This window comes from Lissotriton vulgaris, chromosome 3_2 (genome assembly GCF_964263255.1).
Source record: "Lissotriton vulgaris chromosome 3_2, aLisVul1.2, whole genome shotgun sequence".
Taxonomy (NCBI): domain Eukaryota; kingdom Metazoa; phylum Chordata; class Amphibia; order Caudata; family Salamandridae; genus Lissotriton; species Lissotriton vulgaris.
This window is the reverse complement of record NC_141690.1, coordinates 268,315,961-268,331,019: the sequence shown is the minus strand read 5'-3', so window position 1 is coordinate 268,331,019 and position 15,059 is coordinate 268,315,961. Positions and strand designations below refer to the sequence as shown.

At 52.6% G+C, this 15,059-nt stretch overlaps 1 protein-coding gene across 1 annotated transcript in view; it reads left to right on the top strand.

Moving 5' to 3' along the window:
- Window positions 1-958: 958 nt before the first annotated feature.
- The window catches only part of LOC147725656 (uncharacterized), a 147,419-nt gene continuing 133,318 nt past the window's right edge, over window positions 959-15,059 (top strand). Inside the window, exon 1 of the mRNA XM_086964477.1 lies at window positions 959-1,911. Coding sequence (XP_086820603.1) covers window positions 959-1,911 — 953 coding nt within the window. The remainder of the gene's footprint in view (window positions 1,912-15,059) is intronic.

The window sequence follows — 15,059 nt, the reverse complement described above, 5'->3', positions numbered from 1 at the left end:
CCTGCGTGTCAGAACCCGACGCCACTTCGACCCTGTGCACCCACGGCCTGTGGGTGAGGTAACATTGCAACGCCGGTGTTCTTACACTGGTACACACCTCTAGGGTCTGTGTCTAAAGTTTTGTTCCTCTAGGTTCAGCGGAAGTATCTTTTAATTCACTTTGTCTAACTTTTACGCACCATTGACATTGCATTGGTGCGAGCCGCACTTTCCGTGCTGCACCCGTCTCCTGTGGGCTACTCCCGACTTCAGCATTGCTAGTCCTGACTGCTCCCAGCGAATCTCTAGGCCCTAGGCCTAACCACTGTTCGATTGGTATCTCTTATACCACTTTTTTAGTATATGGTTTGAGTGGCCACCCGCCCTCATCCATAATTGTGCAACTTTATATGTTATACTGTGCTTTTGATTTAAACGCTTGTGCCCCTTTCCTCATAAAGAGTACTGGGGAGTAATTTAGAAATAAATACATATATTTTTACAATATATACTTGTGTGGTGTCCTTTCATTTGATTACAGGATTGTATGTGGTAAAACAGCTCGCTTAACACGACCTCTTAAGTTAAGCCTTTAAGGCTGCTTAGTCCATGCTACCTCTAGGATAGCTTGTCTAACAAGGTTGACTTACAACCAGACATCTTTGGGGTTTGTTTGGACTGATACCAAGTGGTTCCAGAATTGGAAACACTACCTATCAGGCCAACTTCTCACATTGGTGGCAGCGGTGGGATTTGAGCTTGCTGTTTGTTTTACCATTGCAATCTTTATATCAAATTGAAAGATCACATCAAGTACCTCTAGGTACATATAAATCAAAAGCTTAGCATATTAAGTTCTACTGAACTTAGTAGTTGTAGATTAAAGGGACTAGCACACCCTGACTACAACTCACTAGCAAGGTACAGTAGGAAAACACTTAGTGTAGGTAAGTGCACCACTTACACCTCACTAGCAGTCATGTCTGACACAGGAAACGCCTCAGGGTCTGCTCCTGTGACAGTTGACCTTACCAAGGCAACTTCCAGCTATGACAAGTTAACCCGAAAAGACTTGATTGCCTTGTGCATCTCAAGAGGGTTAAAAAGGGGCAGAAGTCCCACCTGTCCTATCCTGATAGCCATTCTAGAACAGGATGACTTAGAGAAGGCGAATGAAGTTCCCTTAGAGTCAGGAGATGGAGTGACCCCCCCTGTAACTGATACCACTCCAGAGGAGGAAGAAGAAGAGGAGGAAGAGGAGGAGGAAGGCTCAGATTTAGAAGAGCCTGAAGATCAGGATCAGAGGGTAAACCAGGTACAGGTTGCCAGGCTTAACCAGGCCAACCTAGACCTACATGGGAATGGAGAGGGCCAGCACCTCCCCAGGTCTCATAACCAAATTCTCCCAGGTAACAGGAGGGTGAGATCTCAATCAGGGGATTCTCACCTTTCTAGTGCCTCAAGAGAATCTCAGAGAGGGATGACTCCCTCCCAGAGGAAAGAGCATAGGGCCAGAATGAGGGCTGTCCAACTCCAGATAGAGAGGGAGGAGGTAGCTCTGGCTCAAGCTAAGCTTACCTTGGCTCAAGCTAAACTTACCTTGGCAAGGGAGCAGAAATTGAGTGGCTTAGATGCCACTGGTGGCAGCAAAGTTCCTAAAGAAAAAGACAGGGCCTATGACAATAGAAACCTGACAAAAATTGTGCCCCCCTACAAGGAAGGGGATGATATCCACAAATGGATGACTGCTCTTGAGAGGGCCTGCATGGTACAGCAGGTCCCTGAGGATCAGTGGGCAGCAATTTTATGGTACTCCTTTTCTGAGAAAGGGAGGGACAGGCTCCTCACTGTTAGACCTGAGGATGCCAAAAACTACTCTGTTCTGAAGAGTGCTCTTATTGAAGGGTTTGGCCTAACCACTGAGCAATACAGGTTGTTGTTCAGAGACACCCAAAAAGCACAGACTCAGGACTGGACTGATTTTGTTGATTGTGCCACTAAGGCTCTGGAGGGTTGGCTGCAGGGAAGTAAAGTTTCAGACTATACAGGATTGTACAATCTTATGATGAGAGAGCAGATCCTTAATAACTGTCAGAACCAGCTGTTGCATCAATACCTTGTTGACTCTGATTTGACCTCTCCCCAAGAATTGGGAAAGAAGGCAGACAAATGGGTCAGAACAAGGATTAAGCAGAAAAACCAGAACCAAGGTGACCAGAAGAAAACAGACCAGAAGGGTGGGAATCAGAAAGATAAAGAAAAGGACCAGAAGTCTTCAGGCCCCCAAACTAGCAATAAGGAGGGGGGTTCCCAAAATGGAAACAAGAAAAAGAAGAATGATGGCCCAAAGAAACCTTGGTGTAATACCTGCAAATCAGTTTCACACTGGGGCAGTGAATGCACTAAGAAAAATCCAGTCCCCACCACTGCAGCTCCTAAAGCACCTGCACCCCCTAGTACAGTTAGCAGTGGTGGTTCACAGCCAAAGGGTTTAGTAGGGTTGACCCTGGGTACTGAGGTGGAATCTGGCCTAGTCAGAATCCCCACACAGGCAGTTCTCCTATATGATGTGGACTTACCTTTGCCCACTGCAGTAAGCCCCAGTAACCTGGGCAAATATAGGCAGACTCCCTTAATCAATGAGAAACTGGCTCAGGCCTACAGGGACACTTGTGCCAGTGTCACTATGGTGACACCTGACTTTGTGGACCCTGGTCAGATTGTACTAGGTGAAAGTTACCTAGTGACCAATGCAAGCAACTCCACTACTTCACATAGTGTGGCTGTTGTGAACTTCTCCTGGGGAGGGGTAGATGGCCTAAAGAAAGTTGTTGTGAGTGCAGACCTCCCAGTAGACTGTCTGTTAGGCAATGATCTTGAAAGCTCAGTTTGGTCAGAAGTGGAGTACAGGACTCATGCAGAAATGCTAGGGATTTCAGCTCATGTCCTTGCAGTGACAAGGTCTCAGGCTAAGAAGTGCCTTCCTGAACCAGTGGTGGATCTTGAAACAATAGACCAACCACAACCCAAGAGAAGGAGCAAGAGGGTTAAGGCTGTGCCTTCCCACTTGCCCCAGGTTGAGGATCAAGTTTCACAGGAAACTGATTCTGCAGTCCAAGAGGAGACTGTCTCAGATGAGCTTGAACCTGAACAGGTTGAGTTTCTGGGGACAGGGGGACCCTCAAGGGCAGACCTGGGGCAGGCCCAATTAGATTGCCCTTCACTTGAACCCCTCAGACAGCAAGCTGCTGCTGAGGCTGCAGGGAATGCTCAAGGTACCCATAAAGTGTATTGGGATGAAGGACTCCTTTATTCAGAGGCTAGAGACCCCAAGCCTGGCACAACCAGGAGGTTGGTCATACCTTTGAAGTTTAGGGGTTTCCTTCTTACCTTGGCCCATGATATTCCCCTTGCAGGACACTTAGGCCAGAATAAGACTTGGGACAGGCTTGTTCCACACTTTCACTGGCCTCACATGTCAGAAAATGTCAAGGAGTTTTGTCGCTCCTGTGTCACTTGCCAAGCCAGTGGTAAGTCAGGTGGCACAACAAAGGCCCCCCTGATACCACTACCTGTGGTGGGGGTACCCTTTGAAAGAGTTGGAATAGACATTGTGGGTCCCATGGATCCTCCAACAGCATCTGGGCACAGATTTATACTGGTGGTAGTGGATCATGCCACCAGGTACCCAGAGGCAATTCCCCTGAGGACCACCACAGCTCCTGTGGTGGCAAAGGCCCTCATTGCAGTTTTCTCAAGAGTGGGCTTTCCAAAGGAGGTTCTTTCAGACAGAGGTACCAACTTTATGTCTGGATACTTAAAAGCAATGTGGAAAGAGTGTGGAGTAAACTATAAGTTTACCACACCCTACCATCCACAGTGCAATGGGCTTGTGGAAAGGTTCAACAAGACCCTAAAGGGAATGATAAAAGGTTTACCAGAGAAGCTTAGGCGGAAATGGGACATCCTTTTACCCTGCTTGCTCTTTGCTTACAGAGAGGTCCCACAGAAGGGGGTTGGCTACAGCCCTTTTGAACTTTTGTTTGGCCACCCTGTAAGGGGTCCATTGAGTTTGGTGAAGGAAGGATGGGAGTTACCTCTCAAAAAGCCTAAACTAGACATTGTGGACTATGTACTTGGTCTCCGCTCCAGGATGGCTGAATACATGGAGAGAGCATCCAAAAACCTTGAGGCAAGTCAAGAATTACAGAAAGCTTGGCATGACCAAAAGGCTGTTCTGGTTGAGTACAAGCCAGGGCAGAAGGTGTGGGTGTTGGACCCAGTGGGGCCAGCAGCTCTCCAGGACCAATGGACTGGACCCTACCCTATCATTGAAAAGAAGGGAGAAGTCACCTACTTGGTTGACTTTGGTACCCCTAGGAGCCCCCACAGGGTGCTCCATGTGAACAGATTGAAAGCATTTGTTGACAGGGAGGACATGAGTCTCCTCATGGCCACAGATGGGGAACAGGAGGAAGAGAGTGACCCTCTCCCAGACCTGCTTTCCCAGAACCCTGATGATGGTTCAGTTGATGGAGTAGCCTTGGCAGGCAGCCTCACTGAGCAGCAACAGGTGGACTGCAGACAGGTGTTGCAAGCCCACAGACATATGTTTTCTCTCACACCCAGCCAGACTAATTGGTGCACCCATGAGGTGGACACTGGTGACAGTCTGCCTGTGAAGAATAAGATCTACAGGCAACCTGACCATGTCAGGGATTGTATAAAGGCTGAGGTGCAAAAGATGTTGGAGCTTGGAGTGATTGAGCCATCAGAGAGCCCATGGGCTAGCCCAGTGGTCCTTGTGCCAAAACCTCATACCAAAGATGGGAAGAGAGAAATGAGGTTTTGTGTGGACTACAGAGGTCTCAATGCTGTCACTAGGACAGATGCTCATCCCATTCCAAGAGCAGATGAGCTCATTGATAAATTGGCTTCTGCCAAGTTTCTGAGCACATTTGATTTGACAGCTGGCTACTGGCAAATCAGACTAGCTGAAGAGTCAAAAGCCAAAACAGCATTCTCTACCCCTAGTGGGCATTATCAGTTTGTGGTAATGCCCTTTGGTTTGAAGAATGCACCTGCCACCTTCCAAAGGTTGGTGAATCAAGTCCTTGCTGGGTTGGATGACTTTTGTGCAGCATATCTGGATGATATTTCTGTCTTTAGCTCCACCTGGGAGGATCACCTGATCCACCTGAAGAAGGTTCTGGAGGCCCTGCAAAAGGCAGGCCTGACTATCAAGGCTACTAAGTGCCAGATAGGGCAGAGCAAGGTTGTGTACTTGGGCCACCTAGTAGGTGGGGGTCAAGTTCAACCACTGGAGAGCAAGATCCAGACCATACAGGACTGGGCTCCTCCAACTACCCAGACACAAGTCAGAGCCTTCTTGGGCCTGACTGGGTATTACAGAAAATTTGTAAAGAACTATGGGTCCATTGTGACACCATTGAATGACTTGACATCCAAGAAGATGCCCAAAAAGGTTCAGTGGACAGTTAGCTGTCAAAAGGCATTTGATGACCTGAAGAAGGCCATGTGCTCTGCACCTATCCTGAAGAGTCCTGACTACTCCAAACAGTTCATTGTACAGACAGATGCTTCTGAGTTGGGGGTGGGAGCTGTGCTTTCACAACTTAATCAAGATGGTCAAGACCAGCCCATTGCTTTTATTAGCAGAAGGCTGACCCCCAGGGAGAAACGTTGGTCAGCTATTGAGAGGGAGGCCTTTGCTGTGGTTTGGGCCCTGAAGAAGTTGAGGCCATACTTGTTTGGTACTCACTTCCTAATTCAGACAGACCATAAGCCCCTCTTGTGGCTAAATCAGATGAAGGGTGAAAATCCCAAACTGCTCAGGTGGTCCATTTCCCTACAGGGGATGGACTTTCCAGTGGAGCACCGCCCAGGGACTGACCATGGTAATGCAGATGGTCTCTCCAGGTACTTCCACTTAGAACATGAAGACTTATCTGGTCAAGGTTAAGTTTAATGTCCCTGCGTTTGGGGGGGGGGTTATGTAGGAGAGTAGGGTCTGCTATCCTATGGTCACCCCAATTTTTGCTTTTTGCTTCACTGGTTTTCGACTTACTGAGGCTGTGGGCCTGCTAATCAGACCCCCAGCCTGCTGTTCTCTCTCTAAATTTATAATACATGTGCTATAGGTACATACCACAATTGGAAATGGACTCCTTGTCAGCCCCTGTACCATGCACTATAGGTGCTCAGGGCATAGGTGCCACCAAGGCCTACCGGGGGCTGAAGCATAGCTTTTGCCACCCCTGGCTGGTTCTTAAATTGACACAACTGGCTGATCACTCAGCTGGGGCAAGTGGGTGTAATCACCCCTTGCTTAGATATAGTATACCTATATCTAAACCTATATCTGGACACATATATAGCCTGTAAGCCACTCCTATGGAAGGCCTCATCAATCCTGGAGGCAGAGTGCTTGGTTTTATGTGAGATGGAGCTCTGGCATGAGCCGAGCCTGTCTGCAGCTGTCGGGAACAACTCCCTAAGCTGATCCGGGATAATGCCATACCATATACTCTTAAGCGCCTTATAATCCTCGCGGTTATATAGCAACTTTGGTTTGGCTTTATCAAAACATGTCGTGTAAGGTGTCATACGAATTGGAATACTACCCCCTCGCCAGTTCTGGCGACGGGGGTAGCATTCCACCCTTCTAGAGGGATAAGACATGTTACTTTACTGAAACGCGGTTGATTTAAAATGAGCCTCAGATCCACAAAATGGATGCCCCTGCCACAGACACGGGTCTGGCCTCCTGCTGCTGACCGAAACTCAGCATATGGTGGCCTGGACAAAGGGTTTCCTGTCGCAGGGCGGTGATAAACCACCCCAGACAGGAGATAGTGGATTGGAGTAGGGAGGTTTCAAAGAAACCAGACACTGCCTGGGGAGCACCAGGCTGCCCCTTGCATAATCCGGCCAAACCGGTTCTGGGGCACACCAGCCCCAGTCCCAGCGCGGCCTGGATCAAAGGAAAGGGGTGTAACCACCCCCTTCCTGGGTCCCACCCATAGGAGGGGACCTAGCAGGATGTCCAGCCCACCAGATTCGAATAAGAGTGGGAGCAGTGCCAATGCAACTCAGATCATCCTGAAGAAACATAAGAAACGAATTCTGGACCCTTCGACTTTCTACTTGACGTTAGAAGACTGAAGAATCTCCCTTGTGGTCAAGGAGTGACCACCCTGTGCAAACAGGCAACATCCAGCCCTCGACCCTTGCTTTGTTGCAGTTCCCGCCGGAACTCGAGCGACAGAGATCGACGAGATCAAGCTTGCCTGCCTTCTCCCAGCCCGATCCACAGTCCCTGCAGAGCTGAGACCCGTGGAGGCGACCGGAAGCGTGGGGCACGCCATCTTGAAAAGGCCACGAGACGCTGACCGTGCAGCCCACGAGTGACCCTCGAAGCTGTACACCGGGGTTTGAGAAGCCCCAGCCCCGAGCTCCACTTGCACCAAAGCTCACCCCTCCACACTCGACGAGTGCTGCGTGGGGCCCTTCTGCTTGTGTTGGCTCGACGCGTTGGCCCGGACACTTGCCAGCTGGCTTGTGGCCCCTGTGCCGACGAAAACTGAAATACGACTTGCTTTTCTGGTTGCTCCAGACCTGCACCAGCTCCTGTGAAAAGGAGCCCCCACTCTGACCCTCCTGGTTCGAGTGATAAGCAATCTCCCGGTTCCGCTTGGATTGCTTTTGCCAAGTGCTGTTTGCTGCAATCTTGAAGCCGACGGTGCTGACGGCGAGAGCCTACGTGGGACAGATCGTGACCTGCTCCTGGACGTCGCAGATGCCCCAGAGCCCACGTGACAGCGGAGAGAAGCCTATCGACAACCACCTGATTGCGCCCGACATTGCCTGGTTCCGTCCTGGTTCCACCCTGGTCACTGCTGAGTGACCCAGACTCTGTCCCCTCTGCTTTCAGGTACTTTTCTACTTCGATCCACCCTTGAATCGCACCGGACACTTCTGCTTCACAGCGCCTGCAGCTGCAACAGCTTCAAGCACCAAGAACCTGCGTGTCAGAACCCGACGCCACTTCGACCCTGTGCACCCACGGCCTGTGGGTGAGGTAACATTGCAACGCCGGTGTTCTTACACTGGTACACACCTCTAGGGTCTGTGTCTAAAGTTTTGTTCCTCTAGGTTCAGCGGAAGTATCTTTTAATTCACTTTGTCTAACTTTTACGCACCATTGACATTGCATTGGTGCGAGCCGCACTTTCCGTGCTGCACCCGTCTCCTGTGGGCTACTCCCGACTTCAGCATTGCTAGTCCTGACTGCTCCCAGCGAATCTCTAGGCCCTAGGCCTAACCACTTATCGATTGGTATCTCTTATACCACTTTTTTAGTATATGGTTTGAGTGGCCACCCGCCCTCATCCATAATTGTGCAACTTTATATGTTATACTGTGCTTTTGATTTAAACGCTTGTGCCCCTTTCCTCATAAAGAGTACTGGGGAGTAATTTAGAAATAAATACATATATTTTTACAATATATACTTGTGTGGTGTCCTTTCATTTGATTACAGGATTGTATGTGGTAAAACAGCTCGCTTAACACGACCTCTTAAGTTAAGCCTTTAAGGCTGCTTAGTCCATGCTACCTCTAGGATAGCTTGTCTAACAAGGTTGACTTACAACCAGACATCTTTGGGGTTTGTTTGGACTGATACCAAGTGGTTCCAGAATTGGAAACACTACCTATCAGGCCAACTTCTCACAGCCTGCATAGCAGTTGTCATCCTCTCCATGCGGTCTGACATCTGACCAACATTCCTGGCGGTCTTGTTTAGCTGGAGGTGTATAACCGCGAGATGACGGGCTTGTGTCTGGTGGACGTGGAGCATACGGCGCTCAATAGAGAGCCCACCTGGCCGCATGTTCGATCCCCTGCCAGAGCGGGAAGTGGCATTGCGCTGCTCCCTCACCAGTCCGCTTGACTGGCTCCGCACAGCAGCAGGGCGGCGGGTTTGTCGGCGTGCTGCTGCTGGTGTTGTCAGCCCCACTGGTGGTTGAGTCACGCGCTGTGGTACTGCTGCGCCTGTTGGCGCAGAGGTGGCACTGTCCACAGGGGCAGGTGGTGGTATGAACGCTGGTACGGCAGCTTGCCCTGATGGTCCTGGCTGTGGGGATAGATGTAAGTCTCCCTCAGTGTCCTCTGTGATATCCTCAATTTGCAGGGCCTCTCTCTCCGTACTGGGGACTTCACCGCCACCTGTGATGTAAAGTGGACGTTGATTAGTGACATGTTTCTTCCACATTTAAGCTTCCTACATGCATGCAGGCTACCATTCCCTGACTCGCTGCAGGATTGACTCTCACTAAACAGGTCTGGCTTTATGGGGCTAGATGGTAATTGTGGTCAGACTACACGTCCCACAATGCAATAGCGCTTTTGTGGTGTGCTTTGGCTGCATGACTGGGGTTTGAAATGGGATGATCTGGAGTCATGGACATTGTTAGGGGACAGGGGGTCGCAGTCGCATGACACTTACCTTGTGTATCTTGGGTGGGTCGGAAGGAGTCCAGCTGGATCACCCCCACGCATGCATGCGGATTAATGGTGTCCTCTACTCAGTCCTCGAGTGGTGTGTTTGGTGGGACAGCGGGCTCCCCTCCACCTGTCGCACCCAGCCTCTCTGCGATCTTCTCCTTTGCCCGCCCTCTGAGGTCGTACCATCATTTTTTCAACTCATCCACAGAGCACTGTGTCACCCCCACAGAATTCACTTTTGCGCGGATGCGCACCCAAATCCTTCTTTTATCGGCCTCAGGCACCCTTCTTGAGTCTTTCCCGAAAATGCGGTTGTGGTCCTTGCAGACTCTCTCTATCAAATATTCGGCATTGAAGCCCATAGGAATCAATGTGCATTACCAAATCGGTATTTACCGATTCGGTAAATACCGATTTCAGCAAGGGTGCAGGGGGTGTCACTTTAACACCCTCTAGCACCCCAAATACAGGCATGTGTGCCATGTGGCACACAGACATGCCCTAAGTGCATGTCTGTGTGTCACATTGCACAGGTGTGCATGCACACATGTGCATGCACACCTGGATTCAGTATTTTACCACCCAATAGGATTGGGTGGTAAAATACCGATTCTTAAGGGCCTGTGGCACTTTTAGGAGTGCCACCTACATGTGGATTTACCAAATCGGTAAATATAACGATTCGGTATTTTACCGATTCTGTAAATTTACCGATTCGGTAAATTTACAGAATCGGTAAAATATAGGCCCCCTACATCTGAAAACCCATTTACCGGTCGGTAACGGCCGAATTCGGCTGTTACAATGCGCTATCTCACCAGAGCTCCAAAATGCACCAGCAGCCACATAACACGCCATCCCAATATCCTGTTGGATGAGCTTGGCTCCATATCACACCTGTCCCACTCTCCTGCTGGCTCCATACCACATCCATCCCACTCTCCTGCTGGATGGGCATGTCTCCATACCACACCCGTCCCACTCTCTTGCTGAATGGGTGTGGCTCCATACCACACCCGTACCACTCTCCTGCTGGATGGGCGTGCCTCCATGCCACACCCGTCCCACTCTCCTGCAGAATGGCCATGGTTCCATACCACACCCGTCCCACTCTCCTGATGGATGGGCGTGGCTCCATACCACACCGGTCCCACTCTCCTGCTGGATGGGCATGGCTCCATACCACACCGCCCCACTCTCCTGCTGGATGAGCATGGATACATACCACACCCGTCCCACTCTCCTGCTGGATTGGCGTGGCTCCATACCACACCGCCCCACTCTCCTGCTGGATGGGCGTGGTCCATACCACACCTGACCCACACTCCTGCTGGATGGGTATGGCTCCATACCACACCCTTACCACACTCCTGCAGAATGGGCGTGGCTCCATACCACACCCGCCCCACTCTCCTGCTGGATGGGCATGGCTCCATACCACACCCACCCCACTCTCCTGCTGGATGGGCGTGGCTCCACACCCTTACCACTCTCCTGCAGTATGGGCGTGGATCCAAACCACACCCATCCCACTCTCCTTCTGAATAGGCGTGGCTCCATACCACACCTGTCCCACTCTCCTGCTGGATGGGCGTGGCTCCAAACCACACCCATCCCACTCTCCTGCTGAATGGGCGTGGCTCCAAACCACACCCATCCCACTCTCCTGCTGGATGGGCGAGGCTCCATACCACACCCGTCCTACTTGCCTGCAGAACGGGCATAGCTCCAAACGACACCAGCCCCACTCTCCTGCTGGATGGGCATGGCTCCATATCGCACCCACCCCACTCTCCTGCTGGATGGCGTGGCTCTACACCCTTACCAATCTCCTGTAGAATGGGCGTGGCTCTATATCACACCCTTACCACTCTCCTGCTGGATGGGCGTGTCTCCACTGTCCGACTCTCCTGCTGGCTGGGTGTGGCTCCATACCACACCCTTACCACTCTCATGCTGTATGGGCATGGCTCCATACCACACCTGTCCCACTCTCCTGCTGGATGGGCATGGCTCCATACCACACCCACCCTACTCTCCTGCTGGATGGGCGTGACTCCACACTCTTACCACTCTCTTGCAGTATGGGCGTGGCTCCAAACCACACCCATCCCACTCTCCTGCTGGATGGGCATGGCTCCATACCACACCGGTCCCACTCTCCTGCTGGATGGGCATGGCTCCATACCACACCGCCCCACTCTCCTGCTGGATGAGCATGGATACATACCACACCCGTCCCACTCTCCTGCTGGATTGGCGTGGCTCCATACCACACCTGACCCACACTCCTGCTGGATGGGTATGGCTCCATACCACACCCATACCACTCTCCTGCTGGATGGGCGTGGCTCCACACCCTTACCACTCTCCTGCTGGATGGGCATGGCTCCATACCACACCCACCCCACTCTCCTGCTGGATGGGCGTGGCTCCACACCCTTACCACTCTCCTGCAGTATGGGCGTGGATCCAAACCACACCCATCCCACTCTCCTTCTGAATAGGCGTGGCTCCATACCACACCTGTCCCACTCTCCTGCTGGATGGGCGTGGTTCCAAACCACACCCATCCCACTCTCCTGCTGAATGGGCGTGGCTCCATACCACACCCGTCCTACTTGCCTGCAGAACAGGCATAGCTCCAAACCACACCAGCCCCACTCTCCTGCTGGATGGGCGTGGCTCTACACCCTTACCAATCTCCTGTAGAATGGGCGTGGCTCCATATCACACCCTTACCACTCTCCTGCTGGAAGGGCGTGTCTCCACTGTCCCACTCTCCTGCTGGATGGGTGTGGCTCCAAACCACACCCTTACCAGTCTCCTGCTTGATGGGCGTGGCTCCATACCACACCCTTACCAATCTCATGCTGTATGGGCATGGCTCCATACCACACCTGTCCCATTCTCCTGCTGGATGGGCATGGCTCCATACCACACTCTTCCCACTCTCCTGCTGGATGGGCATGGCTCCATACCACACTCTTCCCACTCTCCTGCTGGATGGGCGTGGCTCCATACCACACCCGCCCCACTCTCCTGCTGGATGGGCGTGACTACAAACTCTTACCACTCTCTTGCAGTATGGGCGTGGCTCCAAACCACACCCATCCCACTCTCCTGCTGGATGGGCATAGCTCCATACCACACCCGTCCCACTCTCCTGCTGGATGGGCATGGCTCCATACTACACCAGTCCCCCTCTCCTGCTGGATGGGCATGGCTACATACCACACCTGACCCACTCTCCTGCTGGATGGGCGTGGCACAACACACCCTTATCACTCTCCTGCAGAATGGGAGTGGCTCCATACCACACCCTTACCACTTCCTGCTGGATGGGCTTTGCTCCATACCACACCCTTACTACTCTCATGCTGTATGGGTGTGGCTCCATTACACTCCCGTCCCACTCTCCTGCTGGATGGGCATGGCTCCATACCACACCCGTCCCACTCTCCTGCTGGATGGTCGTGGCACAACACACCCTTATCACTCTCCTGCAGAATGGGCGTGGCTCCATACCACACCCTTACCACTTCCTGCTGGATGGGCTTTGCTCCATACCACACCCTTCCCACTCTCCTGCTGGATAGGGGTGGCTCCATACAACACCTGTCCCACTCTCCTGCAGAAGGGGCGTGGCTCCATACCACACCCACCCCACTCTCCTGCTGGATGGGCATGGCTCCATACCATACCCACCCCACTCTCCTGCTGGATGGTTGTGGCTCCACACCCTTACCACTCTCCTGCTGGATGGGCGTGGCTCCATAAAACACCAGTCCCATTCTCATGAAGAATGGGCATGGCTCCATACAACACCCGCCCCACTCTCCTGCTGGATGGGCGTGGCTCCAAACCACACCCTTACCAGTCTCCTGCTTGATGGGCGTGGCTCCATACCACACCCTTACCACTCTCATGCTGAATGGGTGTGGGTCCATACCACACACGTCCCACCCTCCTGCTGGATGGGTGTGGCTCCATGCCACACCCGTACCACTCTCCTGCTGGATGGGCGTGGCTCCACACCCTTACCACTCTCCTGCAGTATGGGCGTGGATCCAAACCACACCCATCCCACTCTCCTGAATAGGCGTGGCTCCATTCCACACCTGTCCCACTCTCCTGCTGGATGGGCGTGGTTCCAAACCACACCCATCCCACTCTCCTGCTGAATGGGCGTGGCTCCATACCACACCCGTCCTACTTGCCTGCAGAACAGGCATATCTCCAAACCACACCAGCCCCACTCTCCTGCTGGATGGGCATGGCTCTACACCCTTACCAATCTCCTGCAGAATGGGCGTGGCTCCATATCACACCCTTACCACTCTCCTGCTGGAAGGGCGTGTCTCCACTGTCCCACTCTCCTGCTGGATGGGTGTGGCTCCATACCACACCCTTACCACTCTCATGCTGTATGGGCATGGCTCCATACCACACCTGTCCCACTCTCCTGCTGGATGGGCATGGCTCCATACCACACTCTTCCCACTCTCCTGATGGATGGGCATGGCTCCATACCACACTCTTCCCACTCTCCTGCTGGATGGGCGTGGCTCCATACCACACCCATCCCACTCTCCTGCTGGATGGGCATGGCTCCATACTACACCAGTCCCCCTCTCCTGCTGGATGGGCGTGACTCCACACTCTTACCACTCTCCTGCAGAAGGGGCGTGGCTACATACCACACCTGACCCACTCTCCTGCTGGATGGGCAAGGCTCCATACCACACCTGTCCCACTCTCCTGCAGAAGGGGCGTGGCTCCATACCACACCCACCCCACTCTCCTGCTGGATGGGCTTGGCTCCATACCACACCCTTACTACTCTTATGCTGTATGGGTGTGGCTCCATTCCACACCCATCCCACTCTCCTGCTGGATGGGCATGGCTCCATTACACTCCCGTCCCACTCTCCTGCTGGATGGGCATGGCACAACACACCCTTATCACTCTCCTGCAGAATGGGCGTGGCTCCATACCACACCCTTACCACTTCCTGCTGGATGGGCTTTGCTCCATACCACACCCTTACTACTCTCATGCTGTATGGGTGTGGCTCCATTACACTCCCGTCCCACTCTCCTGCTGGATGGGCATGGCTCCATACCACACCAGTCCCACTCTCCTGCTGGATGGGCGTGGTCCATACCACACCTGACCCACTCTCCTGCTGGATGGGTGTGGCTCCATACCACACCTGTCCCACTCTCCTGCAGAAGGGGCGTGGCTCCATACCACACCCACCCCACTCTCCTGCTGGATGGGCATGGCTCCATACCACACCCACCCCACTCTCCTGCTGGATGGTTGTGGCTTCACACCCTTACCACTCTCCTGCTGGATGGGCGTGGCTCCATAAAACACCAGTCCCATTCTCATGAAGAATGGGCATGGCTCCATACAACACCCCCCCCACTCTCCTGCTGGATGGGTGTGGCTCCAAACCACACCCTTACCAGTCTCCTGCTTGATGGGCGTGGCTCCATACCACACCCTTACCACTCTCATGCTGAATGGGTGTGGGTCCATACCA